At 40.3% G+C, this 13,595-nt stretch overlaps 1 protein-coding gene across 1 annotated transcript; it reads right to left on the bottom strand.

Moving 5' to 3' along the window:
• Positions 1-416: 416 nt before the first annotated feature.
• Positions 417-4,622, bottom strand: LOC147454031 (uncharacterized). The gene has a single exon (XM_086517250.1). The coding sequence runs from the start codon at positions 4,243-4,245 to the stop codon at positions 1,861-1,863; it is 2,385 nt and encodes a 794-aa protein (XP_086373376.1). The 5' UTR covers positions 4,246-4,622; the 3' UTR covers positions 417-1,860.
• Positions 4,623-13,595: the final 8,973 nt, after the last annotated feature.

The raw sequence follows: 13,595 nt of genomic DNA, 5'->3' as shown, positions 1-13,595 counted from the left end.
CTGTGTGTGTGTGTGTGTGTGTGTGTGTGTGTGTGTGTGTGTGTGTGTGAGTGTGTGAGAGAGAGAGAGAGAGAGAGAGAGAGAGACCTTGTTTTGGGATGAGAAAGAGAGAGAGTTGATCAGTTGTCCTGTCCACAATAGGAAGAGAGAGAGAGGCTCCACCCTCCCCAGCTCCAATTGACACACACACACACACACACACACAGAGAATCTAACGTCTGAAGACATACGTTGGCACTGCCTTTCACTCCGACTTACGTTAGCACTGCCTTTCACTCCGACTGAAGAAAGGGAGAGAGAAGGAGAGGAGCGTGCGAGAGAGAAGGAAACGAAGAAGAAGAGAGACTAGGAGCACAATTCTCAACTTTTGCACCCAAAAGAAAAATCACCATCAACGCAGGGAGAAACTTTCGCCTTTTTTTTTTTTTCTATTTCCCAAAAAGGCAGCAGTTTTAGATTAGATTAAGGGAAAAACCAAATACATAAGAGCCTGATAGGAACAAGCTCGTGAGTAGTTAGAGCCGAGTCGCACCATGGCTAATAGGGGTAAGTGGGGAGAAGGAAGAACGTGGTCGCACTCAACAAAGAGTAGGAAGGGCTGAGAGAAATGAGGAAAAAAAAGGCTGAATGTTGATTGGTGAATCAGTTCAAATATTCACGCTGCATCAACCTTCAATTAGTATGGCTCTTGCAGGTCTACGAGAAGTGAGGAAGCTTTCTATTAATGGAGGATTTGATCGCTGCTTATCCCTGCTAGCGCTGAGTGCAACCCGGCGCTTACAATGCTCTTCCCATTTGCTATTTAAGGGAAGCCACGTCAAAAAGTAGATGACGACCTTCACGGCAGGTGGAGTGGTGGTCCCATTGCAAGCAATGCTGCACCTATGCTACAGCGCAAGGGGTGCATGGGCTTGCTGGCGCTGTATGCACTGCAAGCTCTCATCAGAGGGACGCAGCTACACTCCCTTTCTGCCGAAAGGCAGTGCCAACAATAAGAGAGACAAAGTGGCGCACATTGCGCAACATTTGCTTTATCCGCCAGAACAAATGGTCGTGCTGTCTGCCAAATCTCTCTCTCTCTCTCTCTCTCTCTCTCTCTCTCTCTCTCTCTCTCTCTACGTGCACCTACATACAGAGCATGACATGGAGTGGAGCACTTCAATCAGCAGCAAATTCACAGTTTATAATTGAAGAAACTCCTTGAAATTGTGGCCAACAGAAGTACAGTAAAATTATGGCAAGATTGCCATGTTAATAGCTGCTCTAGCTGACGACCAGTCCTTATGCATGATTAACATCTCTTTGGTATTATAATTAGTAGCTGTGGAATCGTATAAGGACTATCGATATGCAAAATATATGATGTGATGGAAATTATGAGCCGATCAGGCACACGGTTACAATGACAAAGAGTCATTATATTGCATGAAATGGTACATGAGAATGGTGCTAATTATGAAGATAATTAACGATATTAGGGGTATGATAATGATGACATATGTGCATACTATCATCATAAACATCAATATGGGGATGCAATGCTGTATGAGAAAATTAATGTTAATAATGAAGATGAGGAAGATGGTGGTTGTGTATGTAACCATAGCAATCATCATCGTGCAGGATACAAGGATAACTATAGATATATATGACAGCTAGATTGTTAAAGATGATGATTATATGTAATAATGGAAGGAAGGAGATGGTTTATTGTTGAGCTACTGACGCCTATACCAACGCTCCCGGGTTGCCAAAAGTGTCCGGTACTGAGCGTCGACGGTACCTTTTGTACTGTCTAATAGTCTTATGCTGATCTCCTCTGAGTCAGTTTCCTGCCCAATTCTCATATGTAGATTGAGCTCAAGTAGGAGCAGCTGGCTCATTAGCAGGCTCTAAAAAATCTTTCCACTTCTCACTCTTGATATTGCTTGCTGGGTCCATCCCATGATAGAGCTGCCACACTTGGTGCTGAAGAAACCTCACATACTCCAGAGTTTGCCCCAGCATAGATACCGTGTCAAGCCTCTCCCCATTGGGTACCAAGCTCTGCAAAATCCGAATGCGGTCGCTGAATTTCTCACGCCGTGTCCGAGCTGCAATGCTCTGTGGGTCCATAGCTGTTCCATGTCTCCGGCGAGCCTTCGAAGGCGGAATTCTAATGGTTCCCCCACTATTATTATTCATGTATGAAGAAGCTGCCCAATTGAAGCGATGCTGCCCCACTCTGCCTCCATGCTCCTTGTAAAGCATGGCACTGAAAGCTTGCGTCGCCGATGAGTAACTCCGTTCTTGCGCCTGGTTTTCTTGCTGCTTTTCATGCTGAATTGATAAGGGCTGAGTTGCCAAAATGTGGGCAATATCAAGATTAGGGTTGAACATTGATGGGGAAGCCGGCGGTGCCAGACCATGTGGTTGATGCTCATATGAAGGAAATGGCCTTTTCTTGCCTATATTCATCAAGCAAGGAGGCAATATTGGGAGGTCCATTGGGATGGATGATGCTGACATGTTTTGCCTGCAATTACCCACATGAGATGCTTCGCTGGACCTTGCGGTCGGTACGAGCGGAATTTGGGGAGCCAAAATACTAGATCCTTCATGTGAGTTTTTGCAAAGTAGGCCGGCTCCACTTACCAGAGAAGAGCCCCCTTCCTTGAATTCAAAATTAGGGTATGCAGGTCTCGCATCGACGTGCCTTCCCATAGTATTTAGTACCACTTCTGGGCTGCAATGCGCAGCTGGAAGAAAATACTCTCTTCTTGAAGGCATATCCATTATTTGCAAATCATTCATAATGTGTTTTTGCGGCCGGCCATTCCGTGGCACACTGGCTTGCGCAAATGTGCCATTACCTGGCATCATAAGGTAGGCAAGATCATCCATCATGAACTCTGACCCGATGGAATTATGATACTCATCATTATTGCAATTACGTGATGTAGAACCTCCGGCCTTGTGTGACAAATCAATGAGGATGGAAGCTAATCCCTCCGATCCATGCAGAACTGAGTCCGAGTCGCAATTCATCTCATCTTGAGCACTCCATAATCCAGCCAAGGAATGGGATTCAGCAAAGTTGTCATCCTCTATGGCCGGGTAGGAGCTCGCAATGGTCGAGTTGCTTGCCGCGACCTCAATCTCATGAGCCTCAGCTGAATTGCTGGTTCCTTTTCTAATGGGGCATCCTAAATCATGCACTTCATTGCTTAAGTCACATGAGGGGTTCTTCAAATTTTCCTCTTGAAGTGTTTCAGGTGGCAGGCCGAGGTAGTCGGGGGCGATTTTCGATGAGGTTTTGCTACTATTAGCAGTGCTGAGGTAGTCGGAAGAAGAAATTCTTGTCATTCGGGAATCAGTGGGGCTAACTGACAGATAAGAATCATAAAGAGGGGAGGCAAGGCTTACCAAGCCAGGCATTGGAAGGAGGTCCACCTCTGCAGCAGCTAGATCACCCTCAAGCTCAGCATTCGTCGACCGCACCTCCCGACGAGGTTCTCTTGCAAAGACAGCAGGAAAATCAGTTAGAACTGTAGACGGAGGCATTGTAGTGATGGGATTTTTCCCATCACTCAATGTGTCACCATTGATTGATAAATTAAGGGGAGCTTGCAATGTAGTAGGGGTAGCCCAATGGATTGCAGAGGATATGGGTGATTTTCCTTCATTGCTATATTCACTAGGGACTATTGAAGTGTCAATAGTGGTAGACAAGACCACATCGGAGATGGGATCCTCTTCACATCTGAATCTACCAGCTCTACCATGCCCTAATAAGCTTGACATAGGCATTACAGAGATGGGCTTTCCTTCATGAAATGCATCTATAAGCTCTAATTTGCCCTTACAACTCCACTTAGAGAAGGATTCATATTCAAGCCTGAAGCTGCCAGCAGATCTGGGTTTGTTGATGGTGGGATGGGGGTCTGAGACAATGGCTTCAATGAACCTTCTAGAGGAGTGTGTGTGCAAATCAAGGTCGGCTATTGAGGGAGGGAGAGATAGATGACAAGACTTCAAGCCAAGCACAGAGCCAGGCTTGGCGCTGATGGTGGACGAGAGGCAAGGCGGCGATGGCGGCACGGAGAATGTCGCCGATGAGCTATTTTGCAGCAGGGATGGCGACGAGGAGGTGGTTGTTGACAATGATGGCGTTGTCGACGACGAAGAGTGCAGGGATGATATTGCTCCTGCAGCTGCACAGCTGTTGGGGAGACTCCACTTAGTAGAACTGGTAATATTCACCATGGTGAAGTAGTGATTAAGTGTAAGGGAGGAGTAGCACAGAAGCTATCAAACGGCAAAAAGTGTAGCTAATTGCAAGGCTGCCTAGGAGTGTGCAAAGAAGAGCCTGGAACAGTAACCGAGAGAGAGAGAGAGAGAGAGAGAGAGAGAGAGAGAGAGAGCTTTAGCTGATTCTAAGAAACTGCTTTGGAAGCACCACTCTGTGTGTAGAGTTGAAGAAGAAGAGCTCCATAGTGTGTGTGTGTGTGTGTGTGAGAGAGAGAGAGAGAGAGAGTTTAGCTGCTTGTTAGTAAGAGAAACTGCCATGGAAGCTCCATATCTCTATGTGCGTGTATATTGCAAAATGAGCAAGAAGCAGTGAGAGTGTGAGGTGAAGCTCCATATCAAGAAAAGCAATCCACTACAGATGTGGGTAGAGAAAAAGAATCATGCTTAATCGCCCTCTGAATCATGCCTCTAGATTCCAAAACCACGATTCATGCATGACACAAATTTGCTTGCCCTCCATAATCCTTCGTCAACCTCCAAACTACAAGACAAAAAGGGGACCCTCCAGTTTTCTTTCTTATATGCACTTATTTTTTATTGTTCCCTTGTATTTTTTAATGGTTCCTTCAGTCTTTGCCCTTATATTTCTTGATGCTCACTTTTATAATATTGCCTAGCCTTCTATTACATTTAAAGCATATCTTTTCGATTATATTCTGCCTTTTTGTTTCCTTAAAAGTTAACACATCACATTCTACATATAAATATCAATTGAACATTAAAATAACCCGAATTCACCCTCCTTTTCCTCCTATTTTGACATGTGGAAAACTCATATTGGGGTGCGTTCGCATTGCTAGTAGGCTCGCAAGCGATTGCCCATGACATAGATTTCACATAGAGCATTATCAAGCTGGACAGGAATCACATCACAAACCAGACAGGGTTTCTAAGGTTGATTGGGCACCAAGACTTGCACCAACGCCAACCAATGCTCGAAAAAAACTCTTCTCCATGAACTTGGCAAACCTACATATGAGAAAGCTCAAAGGCAAATTTATTAAATTTGAAAAGTTTTTACTCTAAATATTTGTGAATTTAGTAGGTTTTTCCACCTTAAAATTTTAAACTAGAGGTAAATCCATTCGTGAGGATGCCCCTTAGCTCCTCTTTGGTTTGACACCTACACCCAACCTCTTATTGAGATGTACCTCTTATTGAGATGTTGGAAGAAGCGACAACAAGAGGACAAATTCAAGGACTGCAAATCCAGGATAGCAAACAACTGATTATGAAAATGTTCGCAGATGACTTGCTACTCTTCCTCCAAGCAGACGAAAACAACGTTAGGCAAGCCTTGGAGATTGTCCAAGTGTTGGCCACAGCATCAGGGTCTCAATGCAATATCAAAAAACCAAGGGTTATTTCTTTGACGGAAGGTGACAACTTTGATGCTGTAGGTGGGCTGGAGAGGTTGTAAAGAGAGGCAACATCTTCCGCCATCTTGGGGTAACCGTAGGGGGAGCAATTACTCACAAGACTGCCTTTGCCTAGGTTCATGAAAAAATAAAAAATAAAATGAAGCGCTGGAAATTCATCCTGGTTCCCGTCCACTGCAAAGCAACGATAACTAACAGCTTCTTCATCCTGTATATAACCTACACATCGCCAATCCTACAATTATCCCAAAAAATTGGAGTTCCCTTTGGAAACCAATCAAGGAATACTTATGGAAAAATAAGGTGACTGATGGTAGACCGAGGCAATAGGGTAAATGGGCGGCTATTGCCAAACTGAAAGCTCGGGGTCGACTGGGCATACTTATGCATGAAACAACATTGAAGATAGTTTGGAAAACTAGATCTCAAAGTAGAGGTTTACTTAGAAAATAATTTTATCTAGTTTCAACCATTTGCAAGGGGAGGGTGATCGTATTTTGTAAAATTCTAACGAGCTTTTATGAATAGAATCAATAATTCATACTTCTGTAAACATTTTAGTCTTGGAAGAGCCTTACATGGGTTGCTAGGCCATAAATTTTTTGTGCTTATAGCTAGTAGGCTTTTAGTTGCAAGGCCAATGTCTTGCAAATTCATAGCTATAGCTATGCCCCCAACAATCACATCAAAGGAAATCTTCTTGCTACAGCTTTGTCTCCGAATATCACATCACTAGAAAGACATATCATATATACTAGGATTTATCAAAAGGATATGGGAACTTGAAAGTGTCACCCACACAATGACTTTTTGTCTTAAGGCTTACTATGCAAAATATTAGAGAGAGAGAGACTCTCTCAAAGGGTAGAGTGGCAAAAAGGGGCATGTTGATCGTGTGGAAATTTTTCATTGGCCACAAGGACAAATTAGAACTTTTGGACCCACCATTCAGTTGGTGAACTACCTCCCCTCGTATAGAAAACAATTCCACCCATAAAATGCTTCACAATTGTGTCTAGCAAGGCTTACTAGACCCTCTTTAAATCAATGAGATTACTACTATACTAGGCTATCCATGTGGCCAAGCCACTTTTAGCTTATAAACCTCCACCCTTTGTAATATAGCTTGGTGGGACAAGCCCCACCTTTTGTGACTCGCACGGATGTCATAATCATGTGATCAGGTGAAATTTTTTATGATTACCATGTGTTATTGTCATCTGCACATAATTACATTTTATGTGAACACATTTAAGACATGAATGATGGATTCATAACACACCAAAATGCCCATCGGGCTATTATTTTGTGTGGTTGACCATTGGGATATATCAAAAATCAGTCAGCCAGCCTCCCAAGATATGAAAACCCCAGTGCGACTACCGATTTGGGTGGTTTTGTAAGTTAATAGGAAGGTCACGTGAACATTTAACGAGATCATGTGTTTTAAAAGTGATCACTCAATGTTATTAACATGTTGTATGTTTGTGATCACGTTAATGAAATCCTTCTTTATGAGCCTAACCTTAGATACACATACACACACAGTGTGTTTTAGAGGTGTCATCCCTAAAAATGTAAGTATAGCACATGAGTTCAAAACAAGGGACTTTTTATTAAAAATTTATATAAATTAACATAATTATATTTATAAAAAAAAGATTTTATGATATTTTTGGAAAAAACCAACACGTTTCTTAAGGAAAATGGATTGTTTTATTACCTTAGAGCATATAAGTATAGTGTTCTTTTGAAAACCCTTTGAATACACATATCTATACTACATAATGGAGCTTAAAACTTTCAAGGAAGGAGAGAGCCTCCACTTCTCACACTCTGTTTCATTTCAAAGAGAATATTAAAAAACATTTAATTTGAAATGTAAAATATGTAAAAGGTAAGCACTAAGATGATAGAAGATTAAAAGACTTCTATGAGTTTTGCCACTACAAAGTCAAAACAATTAGTACTATATATATATATATATATATATATATATTGTAATCTATGGTATATATAATGGAACTTAAAGAGCCTCCACTTGTCACACTCTGGTTCATTTTAAAGAAAACATTTAGAAACATTTGGTTCATTTCAAAGAAAACATTTAGAAACATTCAATTTGCATAAAAGTGAAAGGTAAGTATTAAGATGATAAAAAATGAAAAGTCTTATGTGAGTTTTGCCAACGTAAAGTCAAAACAATTAGTATTATATATATATATATATATATATATATATATATATATATATATATTGTGATTATTTTTGTTTTTGAAAGCAGGTTCTACTTTGCATTTTGAAGGCTATAAAGAACTCTCATTTTCTTTCTACAAAAATGCAAACCTAACCCTTAGATTTGAACAATTAGTACTATATATATATTTATTTATTTATTTATTATTATTATTATTTTATTTATTTTTTAAATCTATGCTATATATAATGGAACTTAAAGAGCCTCCACTTGTCACACTCTAGTTCATTTTAAAGAAGACATTTAGAAACATTTGGTTCATTTCAAAGAAAACATTTAGAAACATTAAATTTGCATAAAAGTGAAAGGGAAGTACTAAGATGATAAAAGAGGAAAAGTCTTATGTGAGTTTTGCCAAGGTAAAGTGAAAACAATTAGTACTATATATATCTATATATGTATATATATTTATTTATTTATTTATTTATTTTGATTACTTTTGTTTTTGAAAGCAGGCTCTACTTTGCATTTTGAAGGCTATAAAGAACTCTCATTTTCTTTCTACAAAAATGCAAACCTAACCCTTAGATTTGAAGGATGACTCAATTTGATACTCTAGCTTCAAAAATGCCAAATTTTTGAAACTTTCATGCATCGCATAATGTTGAGTGAAAATCGCGCACTTGGCATCTCCATGTACCATCGTCCTTCAAGTCTTGAGGATAAGCACATAGCACGTTGTAGCTTTGTGCAAAGGGCCAAAGTCGGATGGTCTTAGAGTTAAATTAGCACTACCTACACCTAATGTGGAAGAATATGAGTGTGCTGCTAGAGAGAGAGAGAGAGAGGTCTCAAATAGGGCTTGCCAAAATTATATTTTTTGTAACAGAAGTAATTTTGAAATAAATAAGGACTCAATAAAATTATTTTGGATTTTAGGTCAAAATTTGAAGAATTGATGGTATTTTTACATTGATACTTGCAAAATCTTGCCGATTTTCTTCAAGGAAAGCTTGAAATTTAGCCGAGAATTTATAATTTTAGCGTTGAAAATACACAAAACCGTGGTTTATTGCAAACAATGGGAATCTCAAATAGCCCCAAAATGGAAGGGCATGAAGGACGCATAGAAGTTGAATGCCCAATACATCCATGATCACTCTCTCACTGCCCCGAGGACATGCTCTCTCAAGAGAGGAGCGGCACATCTGTTGAAAATCTGCTACACCCTCACATGGGACATCAACATTTGTGTGTGTGTGTGTGTGTGTGTGTGTGTGTGTGTGTGTGTGTGTGTGTGTGTGTGTGTGTGTGAGAGAGAGAGAGAGAGAGAGAGAGACAGAGGAGCCTTGAGGCTTCCATGTGTCATTTAAAGAGTGACTCTACATTTCCTTTTGAAGGCCATAAAAAAACTCTAGCCCTAAAATTTGATGGGTGACTCTATATTGATACTTTGTCTTAAAGAGATTCCAGAAATCCGAGCTCTCGATGCTTCCACACGTTGCACAAAGGAGAGAGAGAGAGAGAGAGAGAGAGAGAGAGAGAGAGAGAGAGAGAATTCCAACCCACCAAAAAAAGAATTCCAATAGATTTCAAAGATCCACTTGGCTAAGACTTGGAGAGAGAGAGAGAGAGAGAGAGAGAGAGAGAGAGGTTATAATGTCATAGGAACACATCCAGAGACCTCAAAGATCTATCTGACAAGCCTTGAACTTAAGAGCTGGTATTTAAGAGGGAGTTATGATAGCCAATCTACCATACTCAAAGATTATTATAGTCCTCTTTTTATTTACTGCGAGGGATCCCAAACATCTACTGGACAAGTTTAGAACTCAAAAATTTGTGTGTGTGTGTGTGTGTGTGTGTGTGTGTGTGTGTGTGTGTGTGTGTGTGTGTGTGTGTGTGTGTGTGTGTGTGTGTGTGTGTGTGTGTGTGTGTGTGTGAGAGAGAGAGAGAGAGAGAGAGAGGAGGAGAGAGTGTGAGAGAGACGAAAGGAGGAAAAAGAAGAGAATTCTTATTTTCATAAGAACAATCCCAATAGATATAAAAGATCTACTCAGTGAGTCTTGATCTCAAGGTCTGATGAGAGAAAGAGAGGGGAGGAGAATTGTCATCTTTTTGGAGTGATTATAGGGACTAAAATCCACCCTCTTTGCTTGTGCATTCACACACACACACGCACACACACATGATAGCAGGAAAAAGAGCAGTGCAATCGGGTGGCCTCTGTACTCGTGCACACTCCACAAACCACGCCTCATGCAAACAAGCAAAGAGCAAAACAAAGGGGGCACCACCCTAAATTAAGAGGTTTAGGGACCTCACACATAGTGCACATAGGCAAGTGAGACTTCTGGCATTATGATGGCATCAAAACATATGGCAAAACACATAGAAACGAAGCTTAGGGACCTTATGTAGCATATATATATACACAAGACATCAGCTTAACAATACAACGGCATCCGATCATACATAACAAGGATATAGAGAAGCAAGCCAAGGATGGCATAATCCCTTGTCAAAAACAATCAACCCAGCAAGTAGGTATGATCCTACTAGCAACACATCAATACCTTAGAGAATGATGGCGAGGATGGTGGCCATGGAGCATGAGAGAAGACTCCTTATTTAGGTTTTAGGGCTAGTAATGTATCATACTAGAGGGAGAGAGAGAGAGGGAGAGAGAGTAGAGCTCCATCCATAGCTCCTCGTTGTGAGTAATGTCGTCATAGCTTCATTGCTTGGTGAAGGGGGTGAAGTGTTGGTTTTGAGTGAGAGAAGGCCTCCTTATATAGGTTTCTGAGAGGGTTTAGAATTAAGGATAAACATGCTTAAATCCGCTGATTGGGGTTACTTCTTGCTTAGGGTGGTCAACAGATTGAGGTCACCTGATATGTCACCATCAAGATATTCTCTAGAGTGATGTGAGAGGGGAGGGTAAATGCTGATTTTTCTGATTGTGACACATGGGGATAAGGCCTTGACCTGCATTTAAGAGCAGGTAAGGTGGTTGTTGAAACTGGAGGTTCTGCACATGTCAGAGGGGGACCTGTTGGGTCCTCCTGAATATCAAATTCTCAAAAAATCCTCAACCATGGCTTCTTTTGACATGTGTTCTTTGAAAAAATCAGCATGTCTCTTTTCAACTCAAAAGTCTTTATTCGTGTTGACTCACCTTTACCATAAGATTTTCCCCTTTTCTCCTCGTGTAACTGCATTGTTGATGCCCAATCACTGCTTCTAGTAACAGTGAACTGTTACCTACCAAATACTTATGGTGCAGTAAAAAATATTTACCATGGGTAAAAAAAGTTACTGTAGGTAAAAAAGTGATTTGTATTTACCATGTAGGTGAAAAATATTTACTGTAGGTAAAAATATTTACTGTGGTAAAAAATATTTAATGTCGGTAAAAAAGTGAAAACGGAGTATGCTGTGTTGTGGGTCCACACGAACATCCTCGTGTAAATTTCACTAGAAATTCACACTTAGAATGGGCTATTCTGTAAGATATAGGTTGTAGGCATGCATAAGAGCTCGTTCCCACGTATCTTCTGTCCATGGCACTTTTTACTCTTTGGTGCTTGTGAAGTAGATTTTTCTTCTCTTTCGAGATCCCTTGGACTAGAGTATCCTCATCTCCCCAACAACTGACTGTGCCTTTATTGCATCTTCAGAAGGGGTCCTAAAAACCATGCATCAACACACACAGGCATTTTTCCATAGGGAGACAAAGATTGATGGAGGGAGATAGAAGGGTAACTCAGGGGCTTGAATGTCTGTGTGTGTGTGTGTGTGTGTGAGTGAGAGAGAGAGAGAGAGAGAGAGAGAGAGAGAGGGAGGGAGGGTGGGGGGGGAGACGAAGAAAAAAAAAGTGAATTCGAACCCACTAAAAAACAAGTGAAAGGGTCACGATGGCTTTCTAGAAAAATAAGGAAGTGATAAAGTCGTTAGGTTGAGTTTAACTGGATCAATGTTTGAGAAAGGATTGCCTCAGCTTAGCCTTGAGCCCGTTGAAAATCGAACCTAGCCGATTGCAAACCATGGTGAAGGGAAGAAAAAAGGTGAAATATATGAGAAAATAGTTAAAAAATCTTGCAAATTTATCCTGGTATTTCTAGTTCACTTCTTTGTGAGGAAAAAATTCGATTGACGATCGTTTAATAAAAGAGACTTTCTCAAATATTGACTACAATTAATTTATAGAATGCAAGAAAAAGCAAGCCATGTGAGGCTAAGAAATGAAATGTGAAATAAAAAGAATTCATCAATGTGTGTATCCGTAGCTATAGAATTTACTAGAATTATGCAAGGTGAAGCTCCACTTTAATATTCTAAAACCATAGAATGCAAGAAAAGTCAAAGTCAAGACATGCTAGAATGTGAAATGCAAGGTGAAATAAAAAGATCCACTTACCGTTTTAAAACTGAAATAGCATTTAAGGCAACTTTCAATCATCACTGAAAACATTGAAACTATGCCTAACCCAACCCTCCTCTAAGGCTTCTTTTAGAAAGCCAAAAAGAGTTTCAACAAACTTTAAGGATTTATTTTAGCAAGACTTGGAGAAAGGGAGGGCTCGGGGGGGGGGGGGGGGGGGGGGGGGGGGGAGAGAGAGAGAGAGAGAGAGAGAGAGAGAGAGAGAGAGAGAAGTTTTAATGTCATAGTAATACATCAAGAGACCTCAAAGCTCTATCTAACAAGTCTTGAACTTAAGGCCTAGTATTTAAGCAAAAACTTCGATAATCAATCTGTCACACTCAAAGGCTATGATAGTTTTCTTTTGTATTCATTTAGAGAGAGAGAGAGAGAGAGAGAGAAGAGAATGAGGGAGAGAACGAGAGAGGGAGGGAGAAAGAAAAAGAGAATTTTCATTGTCATAAGAAAAATCCAAACCGATACAAAAGATCTACTTGACGAGCTTGATCTCAAGATCTAATAAGAAAGAGAGGGAATTGTTATCTTCCGAGAGTGATTACAAGGACTAAAGTACAATCTATTTTCTTGTGCCCATGCGCATACACATACACCCCTATAGATATGTGTATTTGTGTGATCCTCTGGCCATGCTTTTTTTTTCCGCAGCAACGCGTAGGCTACACATTAGTATTGGTGATTTCTTGTAAATGATCCCCTCTCCCTTGTGTGTGAGTAAAAGTGAATATGTATATATGTATGAAAGTGTGTGTTGTTGTTTTAAAGATGATACTTATACACAAAAGAACACTTTATTCAAAAGAGAACTGGCTTTAGATATTAGCCTTAGTTTTTTTTTTTGCAATATGATAAGAATGAGGTATCATTCTTTTTGGCATGTGGAAGGCCATAGGGTTCATTGTGCAAGGTTGTTGCAACATTGAGGCCATTGGATTCTTTGCTTGGATGAGTGCCACATGGCAAGGGTCTTTGTAAAATAACTTTGTTGTCCCTTTTGTATCCTTACATCACCTTCTTTGAGAGACAAGTGTCCCTAAGGGATTCAAAAGCTTTGTGAATAGAAAGCTTAAACTTTGGAATATAAAGCTATTCTCCCAGGCAGCATTTACTTTGTCTGCATGCTTGAAAATGACTTTAGAGATCAAAACATTAAACAAAATATTCATAGGGATTTGATCTTATGATGCAATCTTCGAGAAAGTCTTTTTGTCTAAGTGGCAAGTTGCCTCCTTATACAAATACAAAATGAAAATACTATTAGAAATTTTCAAATTTGTAAAATATTAGA

This window comes from Adiantum capillus-veneris, chromosome 7 (assembly GCF_014529385.1).
Source record: "Adiantum capillus-veneris isolate H3 chromosome 7, ASM1452938v2, whole genome shotgun sequence".
Taxonomy (NCBI): domain Eukaryota; kingdom Viridiplantae; phylum Streptophyta; class Polypodiopsida; order Polypodiales; family Pteridaceae; genus Adiantum; species Adiantum capillus-veneris.
The sequence above is the reverse complement of the archived record's forward strand: the minus strand, read 5'-3'. Positions and strand labels throughout refer to the sequence as shown.

Coding starts and splice junctions, on each gene's coding strand:
- LOC147454031 (XM_086517250.1), bottom strand. CDS start 4,245: ATGGTGAATATTACCAGTTCTACTAAGTGGAGTCTCCCCAACAGCTGT.